Source organism: Grus americana, chromosome 3, assembly GCF_028858705.1.
Source record: "Grus americana isolate bGruAme1 chromosome 3, bGruAme1.mat, whole genome shotgun sequence".
In the NCBI taxonomy this organism is placed as follows: domain Eukaryota; kingdom Metazoa; phylum Chordata; class Aves; order Gruiformes; family Gruidae; genus Grus; species Grus americana.
The window spans coordinates 55271346-55296646 of NC_072854.1; the positions used below are offsets into that span (position 1 = coordinate 55271346).

The 25301-nt window shown below is 40.2% G+C and overlaps 1 protein-coding gene across 3 annotated transcripts in view; it reads right to left on the reverse strand.

Annotated features, from left to right (window-relative positions):
• CEP85L (centrosomal protein 85 like) overlaps positions 1-25301 on the reverse strand; it is a 155156-nt gene that overhangs the window by 8250 nt on the left and 121605 nt on the right. For all 3 annotated transcript variants that reach the window (XM_054819548.1, XM_054819546.1, XM_054819547.1), the window contains exons 5-10: positions 13473-13590; positions 11245-11421; positions 6516-6668; positions 6082-6236; positions 4333-4450; positions 3966-4016 (exon numbers count right to left, since the gene is read on the reverse strand). In XM_054819548.1, coding sequence (XP_054675523.1) covers positions 3966-4016; positions 4333-4450; positions 6082-6236; positions 6516-6668; positions 11245-11421; positions 13473-13590 — 772 coding nt within the window. The remainder of the gene's footprint in view (positions 1-3965; positions 4017-4332; positions 4451-6081; positions 6237-6515; positions 6669-11244; positions 11422-13472; positions 13591-25301) is intronic.

Sequence of the window (25301 nt, forward strand, 5' to 3'; positions counted from 1 at the left end):
TGGTTTTGGGGTCTTAAGAAAACAATTTAGCTTTGGAAAAGAAGCCAAATTTACTCCTGTGCGAGTTGCTCCTAAGATGCATAAAGAGTGGAACGTCCAGATTACCAGTACTGAAGATTGTAGCACATAGGAGGCTGCCACATACAGGCCTGCCCTTTACTATGTATGTGGCCTACTGAGTGGACGAGAAGCCATTTGACTTGCCAGCTATAAGAATTATGAGTGCTGACGAGAAGGCAGGGAGTGACGAGAGACAAGGCAGGGCTGACACTGAGTGGAGTTTTTAATGGCCTGGCCACTCGTGGGAGGTGTGCAGCCTTGACAAAATTTCCCAATGCATTCATTCAGCTCAACACTGCAGAAGCAGTGAGAAAAGCCAGTACTTTGTCATACCCTTTGCAAAACTGGAAAACAACGGTGCTAAAATTTACACACTTAATATGGACTAAAAAAAAATCCACATTTTATTTTCAAGTAAGTAATAACAATCAGCAGGCAGAACCCAGAAATGACTACTTGTTTTTAAAACGGTTTTCACAAACTTGACCTGCTTCTCAGTTCACTCACACTGTGTCCCTCCAAAGGAATTGCTGAAATAATGTGCATCCTAAAGATAAGCTGTGCAAGAAAGCACAGCTTCACACTCCATTGGGAGGAAGGGGAGGAAGAAAGAGGGCCCTGCCCCACATCAAAGGAAACACCCTGGGCAGGGAGAGGGCAGGAAACAGCTCTGCTTTCAGGCATTTCCTTTGTCGTGCTTGCTGATGAGCTGAACTCAGAGTGGTGTTGAACCACCTTCTTTAGATTATTTTTAAAAACTGTGTACTGAGAAAAATCACAATATTGGGTCAGACTGAAGGTCCCTCTAGGTCTGTCTGTCTGCAGCCAAAGAGAAGATGCTTAGGGAGGAGGAGGAGGAGGAGAACAGGGCAATACAGTGATAGCTGGTGCCCAAAACACCCTCCCAGCTTCCAAGTATCTTCAAATTTTAATAGTCTTTGATACACTTCTCTTCCATAAACAAGCTCAGGGACACCAAAAGCCCCAGTTACAATACATGCATTAGTACTACCACTTACACGTTTCACATTTGTGTCAAGGCCAGACATTAAATGTTTGACTGTGCAGTCTTCCTGAGGGTGGGTAGGTGGTGGGGAAGACAAGTTCAGAAATACGACCTTCCCCAGTGTATTTTCATAACTATGTCTGCTATTAAATTTACATGACTGTGCAAACTACTCCAAAAAAACCCTTCTAGAATATTCCAAATAATGTGCACATGTTCAGCTTATGAGTTGCACCATTTAACGGGAATGACTAGAAGTGGAAATATGTGTTTATGTCTAAAAGATACCTAACATCTATCATTCTCTGCTACCCTAATCTTAAAGCTCAGAAAAAGCACAGGTGCTTACCAGCTTGGTTGAGCCCACAGTGCTATCTGTGATTTCTCAGTGCTCATAGTGCTACAAGTCCTCTGTACTTCATCCTTACTTTTTCCATATGCTTTCCAAAGTTACAATTTGGTGTCATTACTCCCAGCCTGGCAGAGTTTGGGTTTATTTGGTTTATTGTGAATGACAGGACTGACAGATGTACTTCGGGTCACACAGGCATCGTACAATCTGACTTCTACTGTCTTTTTCGTACCAAAAAATGTTAATTTTGTGATATCTAAATTGATCATGTAGATATGGATTTTTTAAACATCACTCTGATCTATAATTTTTCTCTTTCTGAAGATGTACTATATATGCAGCATGACATCTTGTCAAGACCAACCAGAATTTTAATCCCTCACACCCAGGAGAACAAATCAACCAAGCAAAACCATTCAAGGAGGACCAAAATCATTCCATCACAATTATGAGCAAATATTAACTAGTACTGCTTCATACACTGCTGCCTAAACCAGAATTTCTTTGTTTTCAGCTTGCAAGTTAAAAACAATGAACTGAAATACATTCTCAAGCATAAGTTTACAATGTGGCAGAAGACCGGGAATAAAATGAGATCATCTGAGCTGAAGATAAATTGTATCTCTGTGCTGATAAGGATTTCAGTTTCTAATGAACTAAGTTTCAATGCTTCCCAGGGAACAAATGTGTAAGGCGAGGGGAGATCAAGGATACAAAGAAGCTGCTGTAATCTACAAGTAATTTGAGGGCTAACACCATTTTCAAATCTTATTTTCTGTCCTTATATAAAATACATTAGAAGAGGAAAAGTAAGAGAAGTCCTGGAGAACAGAACAGTACTCTGTTCACAGACTGTCACAACTACTCAGCATTTCCCAGTCTCAGCTCCCTAAAGTCCTTTCAGATTAAGCACACAAAACAGCCATCTGTATAAATGTGCACAAAGATCATTAGTCTCAAGATAAAGGTGGTGGAGAGAAAAAGATCAGAAAGTTAAGCACAACATATACACATAGTTTATATGTAAATATTTTAAACTAAACTACAAAGAAGGACAGAGAACCTCAGAAAGGTTATGGAGTTCAATTTGATTTTTTTTTTTAATTATGAAATATCCAAAACTTCATTTGTCTGTGTCACAATGCTTGACTATAACAGGCTGCTCCATGAAAACATCTTAATTTGATAGATTTTGTCTCCTTCAAACCTAGAGAAGCTTAAATGACTGATTTTGCTTTTCAGTTAACAGACATATATTATGTGGCAACTTAAATTCCCCTACTGCTTCTCTACAGATGTATTTAATATATTATAATTTAATTAAGCAAAAATATGGTTGTCAACAGGAATCAGGCCTGCTATTTACGTGTATGGTAGAGAAAGGAAGCAATTTAATGGTGGAAGACAACTTACTTTTAACAGCCACAAATAAGCAAACTGGGCTCCAGTGTGCAAAGTGGAAATAATAAACTACCTTCTCTTAGCAAGTGTTATGCAAGCAGTTTTGTGTCTCCTCTTTATTTGGATTCTAGCTCTTCTAGCTCCATAGAGTGCTCCCTTCCACTTTGGAAGGAGCAGACATTCAGCTGATTGTTTACTACCATTTTGTTGTTCTTCCAAAACTAACATACACAGAGCCAAAGCAGAAGCACCTTCACTCTCAAGGGACAACCCTGTAACTTCAGTCTTTCTGGAGGGCAAGGAAGCAAAAAGTGTGGAGACAAATGCCATTCTAGAAATAGAATGCAAAAACTAGAATTTATTGAATTTGGCTTCAGTATTTGCTGAAAACAGATGTCTGCCTTGTGTTTTTTTGTTTTTAAATGCTCAGCTTTTTCTAGAGCAGGTCACACCCTCTTCCCTATACCCTGTATAATATTTTGTTTTCTCCACAACAAACACTGGTCACTAAGTACCTTTCAAGTGTCAGGAGCCTGATGTGTTAATCCGATCCACAAGCTGGCTCCTAGCTGACAGCCTCTGCTGTCTTGAAAAATCCTTGGCTCCAAGCTAGGTGCCCAAGATCCGCCAAGAGAGTTAAGATGTCTGAGTGACATGTCAAAACCCGGTCGAACAGGGACCTCCTTAAACGATGTGAAATGTGAAGTGGTATGGTTTAGCCAGGTACCTGTCTTTACGAAGGATCACAGCAGTGAAGCTCCTAATCAGTATCACTTTTTGTACTCTGGATGACCACCTGAACCCCAAAGTTGGATGGGAGGCTTCACTGCTCCTTACAGAGGCAGTCCTCACACTTGATAACAGGCAGTTCTGATACGACATCCACTAGATCAGCAGAATAAGGATGCTACATAGCAAGCTTTTCACTTTACGATGAGTATCAGCAAAGTGCTAAACCATAAAACATCGATAACGAATACACTATGACCCTGCAAGAGAATACAAGTCAACAGGCCCTAAGATTAAGTTCCTGGCATTTCTACCTTTGCCTCCTATTTGAGAAGATAAAAGGATGAAACTCAATTTTAGTAATGTTATCTTTATGAACTAAAAATGGACAGAAAAAACCCAGAATATAGACCTTACCTGCATGTCCAAAATCAGTCCAGCTATCTGATTTTGCTGATTGTCTATGACCTGGAATATAAAATTGAGTAATTTAAAAGGCTTGAATCTCTTCAGATCCCTTCTTAAAAATCAGCTTACAGGTGTGTAGCCATACGTTTTAAACAGAATCTTTGAAAATGTAAATGACAAGACAGAGTTTAACTCATTCATGCAAAATGAACGTACTGAAAAGAAACAGGCTAGTACTGAAAAGAAATCTGAATTAGCAACAATTGTATAATTCTTTAGTGAGATATTTATTTCTAAAGTAAAAAAAAAAAAAAAAAAAAAAGAAATGCAGGACTCAAGGTTAAAGATGCCACCAGCAGACCATTTGCAGACTAACCTTACTGGCTTTCTCATTCTTTTCTTTGAGGCATTCATTCTCACTCTGCAGCTGTTTTGTGTCCAACATGGGAAGGCGAATACCATCTTCCAGGCATTTTTCTACTTTCTGCTGTAAACTGTCATTCAACATGAAAGAAAAATCAGGTGTGCTGACAGAAACCAGAAGGGCTATGTGTTCTAAATAGAAAGTCGCACCATCTTCCAAGCAGAGCTGTAAAACCATACCTAGCCAAATCCAGCCTTATGAATGAGCAAACCAACAGGGGACGAATGATGCAAAAATTCTAAATTACTGGTTACCATGGCGCTGACAAGCACAGATTCATACAGGAATAGTTTTATGGACCAGATTCTGTGCTGCATCTCCCAAAAGGCACAGCTTGAGCAGAATGGCATTGGGAGAGAGGGCAGCGAGGAGCAAAGAAAAGCTTTGTGGTGTTTACAGCTGCTCTGAGCTACTGGGGGAGGCAAAGCCAGCACCAGCATAGATCAGAGGAGTCTTCAAACCTCTCGGAGCTACAGGAGCTTTAAAATCAGACTCTCACTGGTGTACATACAACTCAAAACAGAGTCCAGAATCGGAGGCTGCACCGAGTACTGGTGGCCTGTACTTCATGCCCTCTGTCACTTGTAAGGGGGAGCATAAAGCCACTCCTGCCAACTGCTCTCACACGAGGGCATGACCTTCAGACCCTCTGTAGCTCAACTCAAGCTCCTAGATGTAGCTAGAGCTTTGCCAGCTCACCTTCTCTCAGAAAGGAAATACATTTTATTGGTGTTAATCTTGCTGTCTAATTTAGAAACCAGAGGCCACCTCAACTATGTGTAGGCTTTCAGAAAAGACAAAATGATCCCCCTCTAGGTTATGAGGGCACGAAGAAAAAAGGCCTTTCAGTGGTAAGATGGAAACAATGTGTCAACAATTTGGCTGGCAAGGTGTCCCAACCAGCTTGCCTTTCATCATGGAAACACTTTCAGACTCCTGTGGCATGCATCTTTACCCAATGGAGGGACAGTGAACTGTAGTAACATCATAAATATGTTACAACATAAATTATTATTCCCCCCTGCTTCCCCCCCCCGTTTGGTTTTTTTTTTTTTTTTTTTAGATAAACTTTTAAGTAGCTCCCCGATCTAAAATGTACCATAGTAACAATGTCTCCATGTCTCATCTGGAATCTTCTCATGGATCCCTCTCCCATTTGTTTTTTCATAGTTACACAAATTCAATGGCAGCAGATTAGCTACAGTTAAATCTCCCTGTAAATGCTCCCACCCTCAGTGAAAAGGTAAGAAACTGCTACAATTTATTTAAATCTTTGACCCTTCCCTTGATATACCCATCAGCCAGTATCCAGGGAGCTTTTCTGCAGCTCGTGACAGGATTTGTTATCAAATAAGAGTGCTGACAGCCTCTATACAACACCCCTTTGCCGCACACGTTTATTCTATCCTCTATCCAGCAGCAGGCTATGATGCCATTGCAGCAGTGTCCCCTATCTTTAAAAAAAGATACTGAAGAGTGTCCTAGGCAGACTCTTCTCTGGGGCGTTACTTGCTACTTGACACAAATCAAAATCTGGTCAGATTTTCTATTGAATTACACTGTCACTCTGCACAGTAATATGTTTATGCCATGAAAAAGCATTGGCATTGTAATAGGTTAAGAGTGCAAATAACATTAGGTCTTGACATCAGGTGGGAAAGTACACCCATCTCAGGGCACAGCCCAAGCAGCTGTTCATACCTCTGTACTGTTGTGACCAGCTCTTTTTCTTTTTTCTTCTGACACACCAGTTGCAATTCTCTCTCTCTGCACTGCGATCGGGCCTCTCCGAGCTTCTTTTCTAACTCAGTCATAGTTTCTTGAAGTTGCTTGTTCTTCTCCTCTAGAATTTGCAGCTAACACAGGTTACATTAGTCAGACATGATGCCACATTAGCAGAAGGGCTTGTGGGTGGCCACAGCCTTGCAGTTACCTTCTGTATAATCTTAGGCCTATTTCACTTATCCGAGTATGAGAATCTCTAATAGCTACAGTCCTTTCTAAAACATTGAAATATTTCTCTTGCTAAACAGATGGGGAAAAAAATATATGTTGAAACAGTAAAAGATTTGACAACAGAAATTAGGGAGCTTACTTGTATTTACAAAATGTAAAACAAACTCCCTTTACCTTACCTGTTTAGTCTGTCCTTCTATATCATCCAGTGTTGGTAGGTCTGCCAGATATTTTTCTAAGGTTTCAATTCGTCTTTGTTTTTCTTTGTTTTGCTCAGACTCTTTCTGGCATTTCTTTTTCAGGCTGTTAATATATCGGTCTCTAGTTTTAAGCTAGAAGAAAATAAGAGTATATGTTTTATGATTACAGTGAAAAATAAACCTGCTTTGGAAGCAGAGGCTGGTCACTCTTCAAGAATTGTATTCTCAGCTGCATGAAAGGGTTGGTTACTGCAGAAAACAAAACCAAAGAATGATTAATCCCAGCAGCTCCAAGTCACAGACTCACACGTGACTTCACAGTTGCATCACCTCTGCCCAGAATACTCCATGTTTCAGCCTTGCAAACTGAAAACGTGACAGTTCAACAGTTAAAATATTCTCAATACTTTCACCAATGGGAATGTATATAGGCAACAAATGATCTGGAAATATTTTAGTCCTTCTTCTTCCTCTGGCCTAGGAAAACAACTTAAAATACAGAGACTTAAGAACTTAACCCGACAAGAACTGAAGCCAAAAACCTGACTTCAATGGCGTCTGACAATTACATCAGAGGTCATCAGAACAGAATTAGTGGCTTTCTTAAAGCACCTTTTCTACAGGCATCTTAATTGTCCATCAGCCTGCAAAAGTTTTTTTATATTGTGTTATCTTTGCATGCACTCCTGGTACTTACTTTGCTTTATTACCTAGGTGAAAAAAGGGGGAAGAAAGACAGGAAAAAGAGTATTTTCCAGTCATAGTACAATTTAATGAAAAACAGAATCTCTATTGCTTTAACCAAGGTGTAGTAATTCACGGATAACACACTCTTGTCAACTACAGTAAATGTAAAACGTACTTTTATTTTGGGGCTACAGACATCCATCTCACTGAGAAATAAATGTGTGACACTCTCAATGTCAGAGCTCAGTAACAGAGCCTACTGAAAATTTTAAGTCAATAATATCTGAAAAGTTTTACCAGAGATAACCCTCTATATGGGCCATAAAAATGAGGACTGCCAAGAGGCCGGAAATCTTTATAGCTTTTATTTTGGTAACACCTCAAAACTGAACAAAGATTTCAGGCTGCTTTAAAACCTTTCCAATTAGGCAAAGCCCAAGTAAACCCCACACTCAGGAAGGCAATGTTGCAACTCAGCCATGATCTTTTGCCACAATACGTGCTTCAGAAGCACATACTCCCCCCACACCCTAAAGTCTTAAGGCAGTAATATAAAAACACCTGTGTAAGCCAGCGTCGCACAGTAAGAATTACCGGGAGTCTGACCATTATGTAAGTGAATCCCTTCCCTCTGTTTCTCACATACCACTAAGGATTACAAGTTGAACAGTCAGAATACTCCAGTACTTGTGTGACAATGATGACATGGTTTCCAAATCTTCTTCTTGTTTTGCATACATACCATAGGGAATTTCCTCTCCTGAAATCTTTCTCCTCCTAATAGGTACCAGGTTTGCCTTAGATTGCCCCCTGCCCACTCTAAATCCTCAGCATCACTCCAAGGACTCTTTCTACCTTTTCTCACATGAGAGGGAAAAAAGAAGTTGGTGGTTTTTTTTCCATTCACTGTTGCTGACTCTGCTGAGGGGAAAACAAGGTTTGGGGTTTGTTTTTTTAATTTTCTCCTTCATACATACACTGCTGATGACTTTGCTGGGGCAGGAAAAATAGGAAAGCTCTTGCCTCTTGGCAATTAAACATTAAAAGCGAGGCCACAAAAATCATAGGGGAGAACACTGCTACAAGCTATCAGCAATACCTTTCAGGAGTCCTTCACAATTACCCAAAGCAGAGGGAGAAGGAGTAGCCAGCAGGGTACGGGTTTCTGAACTGAACCATTTCCAGCCCAGCAGTCCAATTTCCAGATGAAATGCCTCAGTACTAAAGTGAGGGCTGCAAAATCTACAGATGCCAAGAGGCACATTCATGCCTGGCATAAGGGAAAGGAAGAACCTAGGCACTCATGACATGGACACTGGTGGAGAATACTGCAGTATCTACCTTACCAGGCTCCCTCAGCTAGGCAGCTGTGAGGAGCTACCACGACTACCAGCCAGCCACAACAGGGAAGCTTCTTCAGGCTTCTGAAATTTCAGTGCCAACTGAAGAGCTCTCAGTCATCTCAGTCCTACATTGACTACACACGGAGCCAAGGGGAAAACAAACCTCTTCAGGCACCAGTATTATTCATGAGGTGGTACAAATACTGCTTTGCTTGGTATGTCTGTATGGGGCAAATACAAATATGATGCCAGCAGTGAGCAAAGAGGACCTCTGATCTCTGCTGGCCCTGCAGTTTCTCAAAAGGAAAGCATCAAGTTCGTCCACCCTAACATTAGAAGGGACACAGCACCTTCAGACCAAGAGGCCTTCTAGCCCAGTATCTCATCTCCAACAGTGGCCATAAACAGATGTCTAGCACAGGTAAGAACAAGAAAACCACATTTTTACAGCCTTGCTTTTCAAGCCTAAGTGCTTTCACCTTAGGGGCTCTCCTAAGGCAGTTACATTTCTGTGCATTTAGAACTAGGCAGCACTTCCATCAACTCATTCATTTTTCCCTTGAGCCCACCTATACTCGTAGCATCCACAACAGCCTTCACAGAGACAATCTACAGGTTTGCTATAGAGAACTGGCACAAGGAATCAGGTCTTTTTGCTAATCATGTACTTGGCTCCTAGAGTTTCACTAGATGTTCCCTCGCTCCTGCAATGGGAGCTGCAGTGAGGAGCTGACTTCCCTCTGTCTTTTCCAGTCTACTTGTGGCTCTGCAGACTCCATCATGCTCCCATTCAGTCACTTCATTCCTTCTGTGATTTTCTGATGGATATCTGCCTTGTTGCTCTTCTCTGAACTTTTTCCAGTTCCAATACATCCTGGCTTTATGATGAGGGAGACTCTTCCTAGACTTCTCACCACTGACAAAAGATGGTCAAGGAAACAGGAGTGTTCCTTACGTTTTCTTTCCTCCCACCTACACTGAATGGTCACAGCTTGTCCCTTATTGTCAAAAACATACCATCTGTACACTGTATTTAAATATTCTATGTTAAAAGCTCCAATGTAGGAAAACATAATATTATTTGCAAAAGTGGAGCAGGCAGAGAAGTAAAAATGCACGCCAGCAACCTGAACCTAAACTTCTATGTGTTCTTTTAGGCATACACTTACTAGCAAAGCTCACCTGAATGTTAACAGCATTTCCTCCACTCCATGGCCAAATCTGTCTTTGGGATGAAAAAAAATTACCCTCTCCAAAGAGACAGGCATTCACTTGGAAATAACCCTAGCACAGCTATTGGCAACAAACCCTCTGATCAGCACAGAAATTGTATTTCTGTCCTGTAGTATCAGTCCCTGACCTGGGACACGAAGCCTTTTGGGCTCTGGGCTGATCCCCTTGTGAGCACAGCAGTGGAACTCAGGAGATGGCTATCCCCAGACTCAGCACCCAGCCTACCGCTCCTGCTACCAGCCTGCCACATCCTTGCAGGAACACAGCACAGCTCCTTCCTCCCTCCCTCAACAGTCTTCCCTCAAACAGACAGGCACTAATTTTATTACAGAAACAGATGCTCTCCCTCCCTGCCCTTTCTCTCCTTGAGAGCCTTTTGCTCAGTGCACAGAATGGATGGGTGTTAAGTGGTGAATTAGGACTGTGCAGTGAATCAGGCTCCTAGCTACAGACCATCCTGCTGATACAAGCACTGCTGCACAGGTCTTCACCACTGCCGCCACCTACAGCAGCAGTTCCTACACAAGCAGTAAAAGCTGAGACAGGGGGAAGCAGCAGCATCCAATTTCTGCCCTTCCTGAATGTTACCCTTAGTGAAAAGCATACTGCAGGGTTCCTAGGAAATGGTAAGGCAGAATTTGAGACTAATTATGTGTTGTTCTTTGTCTTCCCACATGTCACTGCACTGTATCATACTGCTCCTACCCCTTGAACCTTCATTAATATACATCTAAGCCGAGTAGTAAGGCCCAGTGATAAAAGAAGAGAGGGTAACAGTGACAATGTATCCCTAAAACATTAATTGGGAACCACCTGGTCAATGGCACATTCCTGCTTGCAATAAAGGAAGGCTGTCAAGACATTCAAAACTACCCCTGGGTATTGCTTCAGCCTCCAAAGGAATCCCTTGTCAAGACAGTTCCAAGAACAGAGGCACCTAAGCCCCTTCCTTGTATCAGACTGAAGTCTACTCTGCACATCCTAGCAAAGCTACAAGAGAATCATTCCTGCTGAGTAAGCACATACAGGCTGGTAAGTGCACTTCAAAGCATGAGGCCGACATTTACAAGCCATGTTAAAAATAGGGATTCCATTTTTTACTCTCTATGTTTTTAAATGATACTTTATTTACTGTAACAAACACTTCAAGGTACATGAACTCTTACAGCTAAGCAGCTTTTCTTCAAAGCAAATTTAACTCATACCTGGTTAAAGCCATCATCATGATTGCTGTTTCATCACTTGTTAGGATGTATTCACTATACGTTTAGATTTATCCATTATCAACACCTACAATCACTATCTATCAATTTTTCTATCACAGATAGTTTAGCTACCTTTTGAAAATAGCTCAGCAACCCACATACTAAGTTGCATTCTAGCAAACAAAATATATGCTGCTATAACAGTGTCAAAAGGAAATTTGGAACATAAAAGATACTTACTTTCTCCTCCATCTTCTTTTTCTCCTCACTAGATTTGTTTGAAATTTGTTTTACAAATTCACTGAGTTGCAATTCCTTATTCTCAGCTGCTGCAACCTTTCGCTCAAGCTCCTCAAGGTGGGATGTTGGTCTTTCTGAAACGTGAGGCTGCAGTGGTGTGCTCTCATACTGTGGTTGCTTACAAAAAGAAATAAAATAATCATACAATGAACGCACACGTGCCACCGTATACTTCAGCAGCACAGCAGAAGAGAGTCCTGCATTTTTTTTCCACTGTCAGGAAGGGTGGGGTTGATTTTTCAAGCATTAAAATATGCAGTAACAGCATGTATTTCAGGAATCTGGAGCAAAAAAAATAAAAGAAGCTGCACACCTTTACATTCACAACACATGCAAATGAACATTGTGGGGACACTTTCCCCTCAGATTTGTAGAAGAGGTGTGACTTTTCTTCCAAAAAAAGCCCCTGAAAATCCAAACAGAAAGTGTTTTTAAAACAAATCACTGCCACTGCATTATCATACCATCCCCTAGGGAAAAAATCCATTCCATAAAATGGCTATGAATATATTACAGTAAAAGATGCTCCAAATCTCAAGATCCTTCTAAAGCAGAACATTAGTACTGGTCAAACCTTAGAGCTATCATAACTCAGGTGCAGAAGGGTGAGAGACCTAGAAACTACAGCTCCAATCAGAAGGCAGGCCTCCTACCTTCTGTCCTGTGTACCAAAACTCTCCTCCCTTTCCATTTCATGCAGTTCAATATTACTCTTCTACCTCCAGTGCCCACAGACAGACAAGCACAAAATGGAAATCAACTGCATACCGGATGAAAAAGGAGATGCATCCCATTAGGCTTTCAGTTTCAAGATTCTTTTAATAACATAAATTGCTATCTTTAAAGACATTATAGAGACAGTTTTTTTAACTAGTAATATTGCTTCAGCAAAGTATTAAAAGAGATTAAAACCTTCATTAAAGAAGATCTGCATTTTTAAGTTAATCTTACCGAAGGCACACAAATGAAGCAGAAACCCTAATAAATTATAAAATTTTTTAACTCTCTAAATTATGAAAGATGAATGCATCTGCTGCTTTATTTGAAATGTATCATGGTGTACTAAGACACATACACTAAATTTTCAGTGTCTGCAGTAATTTTTTTTTCTTTCAAAAATATTAATCTTGACAGAATTTGAAAGTATTTTATAAAAGAACTTCTAGGAACATGGCTTTTGGTGCTTCCAGATGTCTGAGAGAGTTTCTGAATACCTAACTTCACACTGAGGCTCTACTTGAATTTCTCTCTCCTGTCTCACACAAACCAGATTCTCACCTGATGCACAGCTGTGTTATTCCCAGGACATAATTAATGTCATGCTGAAGTATGCTAGCTGAGATCCTAGTGCAGTGTTTGTGACAGAAAAAGATAAGGTAATAAAAGGGGGACAGAAAAACTATTTGTCTGCATATCTGCCTTTAACATTCTCTGTCTGCATTGCCTTTTAGATATGCTGAGGTCTGGAGATGGAATTTGTGTGCTACGACAGGGTAGCAGTCACAGCCCTCAAACTGATCTGCATTTTGTGGTTAGGCTATGCTACCTCATCCTTACACTTTGATATTTGCGCTAGTTAGACAAAAATTAGGACAGGTATGCCCAAAATACTACCACACATTCCCTTTCAGACTAAGTGTTCCCTGGTATTAGCAATCCATATCCTTTTCAGGTGTCTTGTGCAAAGGTATTCCAACCAGTCTCTGCCTTCTCACATCTCTTCCATCTATTCTATCGATACAATCTAACCACTCCTTTGGGTACTACCTCCTCCTCCTCCTCTTCAGAAAACCCTCCACCAGTTGTTTTCAGATACTCTCTTATCAAACTACTTTATCTCCTAATATCTCCCTGTACAACTGTGCTACATGCACGCTGTTAAACCCTTGCTCCTACAGTGTCACAGTCCCTCATTCTTACCCCATTTTTATCAGATTTCAAAATGAGTATGTACATAATGTTAATGTAACGTAGACTTCTGCAGAGGTAAGGTAAACTACAACACTTAGAGGGTATTATCTTCTATGCAGTTTACAGCTATACAATTACACAACTATCAATAATCAGAAAAACTCTAAATTTTGGCCTGCAGTAAAGTGTGAACATGCTTTCAGGTGTCAGTTACTGGGCAATGGAAAGCTTTGCTAAAAGAAAAATATCCATCCTACCTGCAAATTAGTCATGTACGGTTCTTCGCAGTTCACAAGATGGCTCAGTCTTGCGTGTTGAGCTCGTAATTCATTCTCCCTTATCTTCTGATGTAAATTGTTAATTTGCTGCTTTTGCCTGTAACACACAGATTTCATTTGAAAAGAAAGGGAATGGAATAGAGATTAAAAAAACCATAGATCTTAAGACTTCTCCTGAAAAATACTGTAACAATGCTATTCAACTGCCCTGGATCTACATTAGCTGTGGGTTTTTTCCCCACTGCAGCCACACTGCAACTAGTCTAGTTTACCACTAGAACTGGAATCTTATCAGGATATAAGCAATTAAACTACAGTTGCCATGTTACTTTAACTTAAGCATACCCCAAAGGGTCTGTGGTCAATCGGCAATAATAAGCTAATCTTGTAGAAATATGATTTGAAAAAAGTCTATCAGTTTTGTGGAGGTTGAGGGAGGCTTCTGGTGTCATTTGCTCCTAGGGCCAGAAGTATAGGAAAAAGTATATAGAAAGCAGAATGAAAGCAAACAAGTCTTGCACCTACATTTTACTTGGACTTCTGCTCAGCCCCTCTCTCTTGCCAGAGATGACTTTTGACACAGGTTAAAGAGATTTACAAATCAAGGGGAGCAGAAAGAACTTAAGAAGAAAAAGTCATTACAGAAGCATAGCTTTCCTGGAAGGTCTGTCTTTTTGCTTTGCTTAAGACTTTCTCAGTCAACTGCTTTACACAAGATATACCCTACCCCTAGGGTAAAATACCACACTGCATACTAAACCAGAATTAACCTCTTACACCAATTGCTTGGCCAGTGTACAGCAGAAACAGTATCACTATTATATCACTATTTAATTATATCACAAATTATATCACTGTTTAAATCATGACTGCATTTGAACTAGCATGACTGCAGGGCAAAACCAGGTCTCAGCCTCAGTCCACATTACAGCCCTGTGAGGTGAGCTGCACTCTCTATGGAGAGATGGGCACCTCAGTAACAGACTCCAGAATGTTGTCAGCACCCATCCAGAAACACACATAGCAACCTTAACTTAAAACCAATTTCACGCACTCCTTTAATTTCCCTTTTTACTTCTTTTTTATACTAGGACATTTTTGCATGCAAGCATGAAATTGTTTCTCAAAGCTTCACCTCTAAGCATGCAGTATGATTGACTTTTCTGGAAACAATGATGCTGAACCAAGATGACTAAACCCAATCTTAAGAGGAGGTAAATGGCAAATACAGGTTTGCTTCAAGAGAGAAGACCTGTCTGTGCACACATTGGAAAAGCAAATCCTCTGAAAGTACAGAAAAAGGTCAAAGTTGGTTTGCTTTTTTTAAATTTGGGGAGGGTTGTGTTTAGGAAGAACATCTTGGAAATGTTATCATGAGTATACAAAATATGTATTACACAATCTATAAACAAACACAAAAGATGTACTAACACAAAAGATGTATTAGTTGGAAAGATGCCAAATGCAAATTTTAATAGGAAAAATAAGATGCAAAAACCTAATTAAAGGGAGTATTTTAGCCACGTACATTCTCCTAGCTAGTCATCAGCCAACTGTATCCCAATTATTTGGTTTACAAGAGGAATTTAATATTCCAAAAACAGTGAATATATTAGAAGTTAAACTTTTAAGCTATATGCGTTACAGAAGACATGATGCATGCCTACAGAACATCTTCTTAATGTTTCCCTATTTTCATATCTGTAAAGAATAGCAATGAATGGAAAAACAGTATAAAGAAGTTGCAATTTGGTAGTACCTTAGAACAATTCACTCAATTCATAAAAACAGAGCAACCAAATGTATTTATGTGACTCCATACCAAGTCTTAAAATATTCTGTATCACCACAGGTGATTGAGGCTTCCTTCTTCCGTTCCACTATCCAGATGGAACAAGATTGTACAAACATAAAAGGAGTCTGTAACACTGAAAGACTTTGTACAGTTCTGCTTGGCGTCTGTATGATGGCACTACAGACAAAAAGCTTCAAACTTATTTTGGAAGAAGCAGATTTGAAGATTAGGTAAAAGAATATGCTCTTAACTTGTAACAAACCTTATATGAGACAAGAGCTTGTATAATCATATGAGAAAATAAAAGCCTTGATTACTTCTGTGCATGCTTGGTCACAGATACCAGAATTATTTATTGTAAGTTGTCTTAACCTATGAATAGAAGTAATTTTTCATTTTTTATCACCTTATCACTTATGAGACAGATCTATTAAAATATCTTTGCCCCATGTGTTTTAAAATTATTTATCCACTTGCCACTCATCCCTTGAGGGCACTATGTGATTTTCTGTTTGTGGCTGACTGTAACTTAGCAGTGCCTTCCCTCCCTCACAGGCAGGATTTCAACAGCCTGAACTGAACACTACAGCCTGGAGTAAATGTTTTAAAATATTTTTGAGCTTCCAGTGTAGTTTGAACTACATTACCATATTTCCTTTCATAATCCTTTCCCTACCCTACCAAATCCCTGCAGGAAAAAAGGTGAGACAAATTAATCCATGATGAAACAGAGCTGCGCTAGCACAAAGTGTAACTAGCTTGCTTCTTTTCACTCTGCAAAGCATGAAACTCTCCACCGTTATAAAACCTTGCCAACAAAACACACCGTAGAAATGTTTTAAGGCTGTGTAGATCCCACACAACTTCTTTGCATAACCGCCTCTCTGAAAATATCATTAACCTCATGGCACCCAGAAACAAAAATTCCGAAAGCAGCCCAGCAGTCACAAGCAGAATAAAAGATAAACACCATAGAAACATATTTACTATTTACATACAATCCTATAAGTCTTTGGAGACTTCATACCAGATGCATTTTATCACTGATGTTCTCATATGCTAAGACGGTTTTAATCCTCTGTTAGCCCACAGCTGTTACTATTAATCCACTGCATAACCACAGGCTGTGAGCTTTATTTAAAGGGAGTGTAGAAAGTTCAAATGCTCTCACAAACACAACTCACGTATTACAGCAGGAACACTGTCCCCAGAAGCCTTCCTATTGCCAATCAATCATCCCAGCACTTTAAAAAAAACCAAAAAAACCAACCCAACCAACCTTCAGCATTTAGGTGCTTTCAAGTTTCTGCTCAGATACATGGCAACTGCCACTATGGGTAGGCCAAAACCAGATATAGATAATCCTGGAAGAGGGATTTTACCTTCCAGACAGCAATGCTACTCTCACCTTGTATTTTTATAACCTTGTGCTCATCCTCCGTGTTCGCAGAGGGCCAGACTAGAGCAGACTAAAATTCTCTAACTTGTGACCAATGTTGGCAAACTGTCCTCCACTCTTCCCTTTCTCTGATCAGCTGCTAGTACCATCAAGCCTCCCCAATGGTTCAAGATGTTTTCAAAAAAAAAAAAATTTAACTTTTTTTTTTTTAAATGCTATAGAGTCATGCAGCTGCACTCTGACCTACTTCTTTACCTGTAACTTTCAACACAGTAATCTGCAATCACTCAGTCTTACACAGGACCGAAGTCTCCAGACACCGAGCTCCTCAACTTTGGTGATTCCAGAAGCCACTTGCATATGAGTGGGCACGGGCTGTGGCCTGAGTTCAAGGCATGGGGAAATCTGACAGGAGCCCATCCTTGACAGTCACATTTACAGAAATCAGACTGTAGCTCACACAACCAGGTTCAGTGAAAATACTGTACCTAGGTACAATGGAAACTGCTCTCCTTCACAAATTCCTATTTGTTTTCCATGAGTGAATGTTACAGTTCTATGTTGATGGCAAAGTAAGGGTTAACGGCATATTATGTGAATGTCACAGGACTCCTCACATTGTTTCATTCAGTTCCTTTGTCCAGAAAAATACTCTGTTTCACTTCAAGTGTCTGTCTTGACACATCCCTTCCCCTTATACTCAGACTTAAGGAGAAGAGAAAAGGAGGCAATACCCTGCTCTAACATCATCAACCAACCAAAGGGACTCAGGGGAGAAAAGTTTGTTTAAAAAAAAAAAAGTTGCAAAAGGCAGGAATGAAAAACATCCTTTTGGGAGGGACATTTAAAAGTGTTCCTTATTTAAATTTATGTTTCAGAAGAAAATGTCATTAAAAGATGTATAAACTTTAACTCTTCTATCCAATCAATTAATACAAACATGATACCAATAACATTGTTTTCACAAACACTTCTGGCACAAATCGTTCGAGCTATCCCCCAAGGTGTAATATTGTCTTTAGGAATGGGGGGTGATGGTGCAGAAGCAAACAGACAAAAAGAGAATTGAAACTCCTTTGAACTAGAAGATTGTCTGGTACGTAGAAGACCATTGCAGTTACTCACAGAAGAATTCAGCACTGCAGACATTGTCTTGTATTTTTCTTCAGATACAATGATTTTAAGGCTTTTTTCCTCAGAAGCAACCTGCTTGTTGTATTTTCATTATTATTATTATCATCACTATTATTTTTCATCTAAAAATTTCACTGATACCCTGGACTATGCCTTTTCACCTCATTTTTTGAACCTCCAGCCATAATTTATAAATACAGTGAGATCAAATCTTCCACGTGCTGCTCCCAGGTACATTCTTTCCAGGGGAACTGAGCTGAAGTGACAGGTTATCCAACATACACGAGTTAAGTGGTGGCTACGTGTTCTATGGTCCCCTATAACCAGCTCTTTTGTCCCACTTCCCACATGTTAGTTATTTACATGCTAGCTAGATTATTTACAGAAAACCCTACTATTTTCACAAAGTAATGACGCTGGCTTACTTCCAACTCTTGTAAAATACACACATCTTTTGTTCCCTTTTCTTCTATTTCCTCGAGCATTCTTTATTTTTGTAAACAAAATTTCAAGGCTTCATTCATGTTTCACTACTGCAGATCAATGATACTTTGTAAGAAAGGAAAAGTTAAATACCTGTCATAGCAGATCGTACCATTCTCTCACCTTTCCCAGAATTAACAACTATTATCCCTACACGAACCACTGGTACTAGAGACTAAGCTATCTAAGATGTTGATTCTGTGTAAGTATTTTTATGGTGTTTAAGGACAGTAGTTCTCCTTATCTGACTTCCTGCCTGCCATAGATACTTCCATTCCCACACAGTAACCTCTGTGTTGAGCCCAACAATTTAAATCAAACTGAAGCACGTCAATCATCAGGAAGCTAAGAGCCCACACTCAAAGGACTGAAACCGATGAAGTGACATACAGCCAGCATGGCTATGACAGATTTCTGCCAATGTTCTCTACTGTAGAAGAAAAGCAAAAACCCTCGATCCTGAATGCCACTATGTTTGGGGAGAAAGTAAATTCTGAGCATCAAGTGTACGAGAAGGGTGGTTCACTAAATCCGGTTCAAACTTCTGTCTTTGTGATGCTAAGGGGATGGGGGACAAAAGTAGATCCCAATTTGACCAAATACTCACCTAAGAAAAAAACCCACTCTTTTTAAGCCCTTGCGAACAGCAAAACAGCTTACCACTTTTCTCTTGTAATGACCATTGCTGTGCCCTAACATCAAGTAAGTTTTTCTAGCTTGCCTAAAGCCAAGTCTGTAAATAAGCAGCTCACTTTCAGTTGGTATAGGCAGATGATAAGAAGAAAATGCACTAATACTGTGCCACCTTGTCTGTTTGGGGAGAGGCTGTCAGTGTCCCTCCAGTGCCCTGGACATCAGCTCTTAGCACCTCTTAGCACAGTCTTGCGGTAATATGAACAATGCTAGCCCTGAGCAGAACTGTGAGGCTGGTCCCTGGAGCTGGGATGACACTGAAGGCGAGGGAATGAGAGCTGGTGAGGAGGAAAGGCAAGGGTCCAGGCAGCACCGCTGCAGCTCTCCTTCCCCTCCATGGCACACCGTGGGTACTGCCCAGCCAAGCTGCCACAGCTGGAACAGTGACCTCCGCTGTGGCCCACCCCAGCAGCACTGTGCAATCAAGAGAGTTAGTGCTCTTCTGCACATCAGTGAAGGCAGAAAAGCAGGCCAAGTGCTGGCCTTGGTGATGAGAGCATCACCTCACTAGGACATTTGTAAAGGTCAGACTCAGAAAACACTTAAAGGTGGGCTAGGGAATGACCAAAAAAGGCTCCACGTGTGTGTTTCAGTTATGGCTCTGCTAAATTTGCAGTCTCTCTGCCCATGGACAGTAAGGGGCTGCTTCTGGTGGTGCATATTCCCTGTGCCACTATTCTCTGCAGACAAACATGGGGAAGAGAACATGCTATGCCCCATGAAATGGCAGCCAAGCTCCCTCCAGCCTGGATGACTGTGACTCTACTTTCAAAGGTGGCTAGAATCCAGAGGAAAACTCCTGGTGCCACTTGACACTAACTGGATCCATTTAAATAAGCAAAAAGTTACAGCCATAAGAGTGAAGTATCAATTATCAATTGCAGGGGGTGGGTGGGGGTGGGGCGGTGTGTGTGTACCGATCTCGATTTTGATTAATTTGTAGTTCTGTCCTTTAGCTCAAACAATCCCCTTTGAAAGCTCAAGTCAGCACAAAGGACATGGGAGAGCAGAGAACAGCACTCAGCTCAACATGCACAAGCCTGCACTGTCTTCAGAGACCAGCATTAATAAACAAACTGCTTAATATACAAATTGCTTCTCTGTATATCTCAAAAACATTAGTACAGCACAACTGACATTCACATCATTTTCTCATATCCACACAGGACAAGTGAACTGTGGACACGTGCTTTCACAGACACTCATATATGCATTCGTCTGGAAATAAAGCACATTTTCTTCAACCTGGGACCAACTTATCTGTTCTCCATAAACCCATCTTATCCCTCACGTACTCTAACATGAAAGAGCCTTTAGAAACCCACGTCTGCCAGAGAAGCACTTCTTCCCCTCAACTTTTAAGAGACTTAAGTTAGTGTAAATCTAAGTCCTGTACTACAAGTCAAGATACAGGTCCAGTATCTTCAAAAACTTCAGGGACTTTAGAATAGAGCTTCCTCCACCACAGAAGGGACACTAGTAACTTCATAATAAATTAAATGACAAATGATGCTTACCTTCAGAAGTCACGAGTTAACGGGAAAGAGTTGCTTTAGATGAAAACGCCTGAGCAGGTTTTCTCAGAATCAAGATGCAAAGTAAAATATAATACAGATCCTTCTGTATTACAAATATAATTTATTCCACAGGGCAGCTGGAGGTATGCTGCTTTGTTCTGTTGCTTAAGAAGTTGGATACTAATTTTTATATCCCTTTGTTTTAAAGGCATGATCTCTTGGGACCACAAGTCCAGACATGCAGAGTACTGATAGGGAAAGAGATCAGTAGTAAACAAAGTCCTAAAAACAATGCAAATACACTTTTCATAATTTGTAAGATAATGCCAAAGAACTCCAACATCAGCAAAGCTCATAAGAAAACATGATCTCAAGTTTCCTATGCAATAAAGTCTGAGTTTTTTGTGAAATTAAGAGTCTGCAGTTCAAAATGAATACTACCTTTCCACCAGTCACAGGAGAACTTATCTTGAAGACAAGATGGGAATGCTACCTCTGGGAGTCAAGAGGTGCTCTCTGTTCTGGATTGATTTTTTTTTTAAAATGACTTTTCTGCATTGCATGTAAGTTTGAAATGCTAGCCTGACCCACAGGAGGTAAGCTAGTGCTAAAGCAAGGCAGGCAAGAGCAGTCAGCAACTGTACTCTACTTTCTCAAATGCTCTGGGCTACTTAGTCAAGGGGGTACGAGGCGTGAGTGGGACACAGACACAACTGTCTGCTCAGACAAAGGACTGCATCCTCCCCCCCATGGTGGGAGGTTTCCAACTTCTGCAGTCTCCTCACAGGATGAATACAGAGCAAGCCTTGCACCTCCCCTGCTGTTATCAGCTCTGCCAAATACTAGAACTTCCTAAAAATATTTAAATCTGAAAATGGGTCAGCACTAGCTCCACAGAAAAGAATTTGGGATTGCAGCTGACCAAAACTACACCACGCTGTACTGCAAAAAGCAGACACTACACAAGCATGGCCTGTGAGCGAGACAAGCGCTCAGCTGGAGGGAGGCCTCAACTGGCCAGTGTGGACACTTCAGGGAAGATGTACTAATCAGCTGGAGAGATCTCACAGAATAACAAAAGCTACCAGAGGTCTAGAAAACATGACCTAGGAGGAAAGACTAAGTCATATTAGGAAAAGTTTTCTAATGTTTCAGCTAATTAATCACCAAACTGTCCAAACCAGAAAGGTTGTAGAACATCTGCTGTTGTAGATGACAACAGCATAGATATCTACCAGGAGTGACACCACTACAGCTTGTCCTCCCTAGGGCCCAACAGATAGGTCCTTTCTAGTCCTACATCCTCTCATTATTGCCATGATTTAGGTTATAATATGAAAACTAATGTTAAAAAATTCCATTTCATCAATATTACTAGAATTCACCTCTGAAAAGATGAACTTTTAAAACTGCTAAAATAATTACTCTGTAACTAAATCTTCCTGAAAGTTTACAGAAGTCTCACCCACAAATTACCTGGGTGATTGGTGATGTCAGAAAAAGATAAATGCATCTTTTTCAAGCTATTATTGCAAGTAAAGTCTATTTTACACAGCAAGACACTCTGAGGAGGTTCCTTACAGCCCTCCTCCCTGCACAGGACTCCCAGTTACACATGCATGTGCTCAGACCTTGGGTGGCATAAAGTTTCCAAGCTTCCTCAAAAATGACATCAAATTATCACTCAAGTGGATATGCTAATGCTGCAGATCTTAACGGACCATCCCAAATTAAGAGAATTACAGCTTTACACTAGCAGTAACACCAGCACTATCAGAGGACATACAGATTGATGTCAACTACTGAAGTCAGGACAATTTGATACGAGGCAAAGAAAATCTAATTCTATTGTCCCAATGAAAACATCTAAGCATAATTCAGCTCTGGATGGAAAGCTAATGTTTTAGCAACTGTTTTAAGAATGTAAGTGCTATTATGCCCTGAGGAATGACAGCTATTCACTAAAATTATACTTCTATATCTACCTTTCCTTAAAAAGCTGTTCAAATGCCCTCAAGCTGCCTGGAAGAGAATGCTGCATGCACAGTGTTATTCTCAGCAGCTTATGTCGTATGTTCAGATATTTGGCATTTATTCATGTACCCCCTATATGCAGTCCTTGCCAAACAAACAGTGCCAGGACCACACTAGAGACATCTACAGTGGCTGGCCAGTCTCAAGAGACATTTGCAATTGTACCAAACACTGTAATTTCAGTGTTGTGAATGTGCTGAACAGAGGAGCAACACGAAGAATTAAAATCTAATGCCATAATTTTCTAAACCAATACAAACACTGTTGGCTCCCTCTGGTGCTAAATATAATGTAGTGTTATGAACTAAACCCCCAGAGAAGTAAGGCAACAATATAATCCAATTATTTGGTACAGTAGGTGACAGACATTCTAGTAATAAGTGTTATGGCAGCAGATTTCCTCTTACAGACAAAATCCTTAAGCCCTGGTTCACAGCCTGTACCAACAGCTCTTATGGGGAGAAACCATGACACGCACCTCTGAAAGGTGTGACCCCATCTGCACACACGCCAGGCTCCCCTCCTCATGCCATGTTTTCACTTCCTGAAGTCGGTCTCCATCCCATTTTTTAAGAGCAAACTTAAAAACCACTTTCAGGCTCCAATTCATTAAGCTGGCAGTCAATCTTTGAGTAGTTTTAAAAAGCAAACCAAACCCACTTTTAAACCCACCCATTTATGCTATTGTGTACATTTATATTTAAAACTACGCATTTGTTACGCCAAACAGACGACACAAATTAAATCAATTTTAACTAATCTACTACTAAATCTGCTGTTCAACACAGTGTATAGAACAAAAATCAAGCCACTTGTTCTATTCACAGACGCAAGTGGCTGTCTACATTTTTAAAAATTCTATTCATGGCTTTGAATTTCCAGTGACACACCAAAGTATCAAAGTATGAAGATTCACATTGTAAGCCTTATTCCTTGAATCGTTTTTAATGACTATCTGAAACTTGCTTGCAGCTATTCCAAACTGTTAGATTTCCAATGCAAAACAAAAAGCTGTTCAATAATCTAATGCGGAAGGTCTGGATTTTTGTTGCCTTTTTAACATTGTGTGGAAAGAAGGGAAACAGGCAGCAGGTTTCTTTCCTTCTCCTAATCCTCCTCCCTTTTTTAACAAGATAAAGGTAGAACAGCTTAAGGATACTGCCCCATACAGTACTGCCCCATTTCCTACTTAACAGATTTAAGCACCACTACGCAGAACAAGGTGTGTGGCGTGAAGCGATGGTAATCTCCTCCACCTCCCGGATTAGCAGTGTCCCACTGCAATTCCCAACAGAAGAGGGTTTAACCTTAAAAAAACTGGGTAATGACCCTGTGGTTGAAAGGGAGGCTGGTGATAAGGGCAAGAAAATGGTGTTCCCAGTGTGCTGCTTTTCATCCAGCTGTTCCTTCTATCTGTCAGCAGCAAACAGCTGGGTCTGGAGCACTATGCCAGTCCCGCTACTCTGGCTTCCAGAGAGCAGGAGGTTAACTCATCTCTCCCAAGATCTGTCCCCTCAGATTTAAACAAGACTTCCTGGCATCCTCCAGTTACCAGTTTGTAAATTCAGCATGAGATATGACTTAAGGAGGCTATACCTTTTAAAATCCCGTGAGAACCACAGGTACAAAGGGCCTTCTCAGCAAACACCTACTACCAAACCTCAGCTAACAAAAGAATTCCTCCTCTACTGCCTGAAAGCTTAAATTCTGTAATTTAACTATGACCATCTTGAATCCTAATTAACAACATTTTAGCAAACTCTGTATTTTTAATTTAGGTCACTATTCCCAAATAAATTCAAATTCTGAAAAGAAGTTTAAAATAAGCTCAGGAAGACCAAGAGCTGGAAGACTTAGGTTTACTCCCAAACATCATCTTGACTCTCAGTGCAAGGCCTTGAGTCTCCATGTGTTAAATATGGGTAGTATCAAATTTTCGCTTAGTGCCTCGAAGAAAGGTATAGTAAGACTTAAGTGTGAATTAATACCCCATCTAATAATAAATTTAACATTAATGCTTTGTAATAGAGTTCTATTTCTAGGATATTGAACAGCAGCTATGTACCATTTTCTCCATGACTGAAACCAAAAATATTTTTGTCAAAGAAAATACTACCTCTTCCTAAAAAAACTCCAAACAAAAACCCTCTAAAACCAAAACAACAACCAAAAACTTGTTGTAAAATCTTTCTAAATATGCAACATCACTTTGTACTAATTTTAAATAATCCATCTATTTTAAATAATTTTATTTCATTTTAAAATAACAACTTCTAAGGCAAATATTTTGCCCAAATGGAGGCTCAATATTCAAAAAAGAGTCTTTTCTGTGATGTATTATTATACTGCATTATTATAATTTACAACATGCTTAACTGTAACATCAAGTGTCTACTTAAAGGAAATGACTGTAACATCACTAAGTGGTCTTTGTTTCACTTCACTAGCTTCCAGAGCATATTTTGCCCTCTCAGTTGAATGAAAAGGAATCATCTCAACCGACTTCTGGTCAGAAATCCAGAAAGAACTGTATTCACTATCATTAAGTTGCATGAAAGTATGACTTGTACAAAACAAAAGAACCAGCACACTGCAATTGGAAATCAAGAAATAGCTTTTCTTCCTCAACATGGACAGTATCAAGTAACAGTAGTAGCAACTAGGTTACAAACTGCCACTTCAAAAACTTCACCCTGTAAAATTTGTAACCACATTTCCAGTGTGAGAAGAATAATGTGAATGCCTTTTTAGTT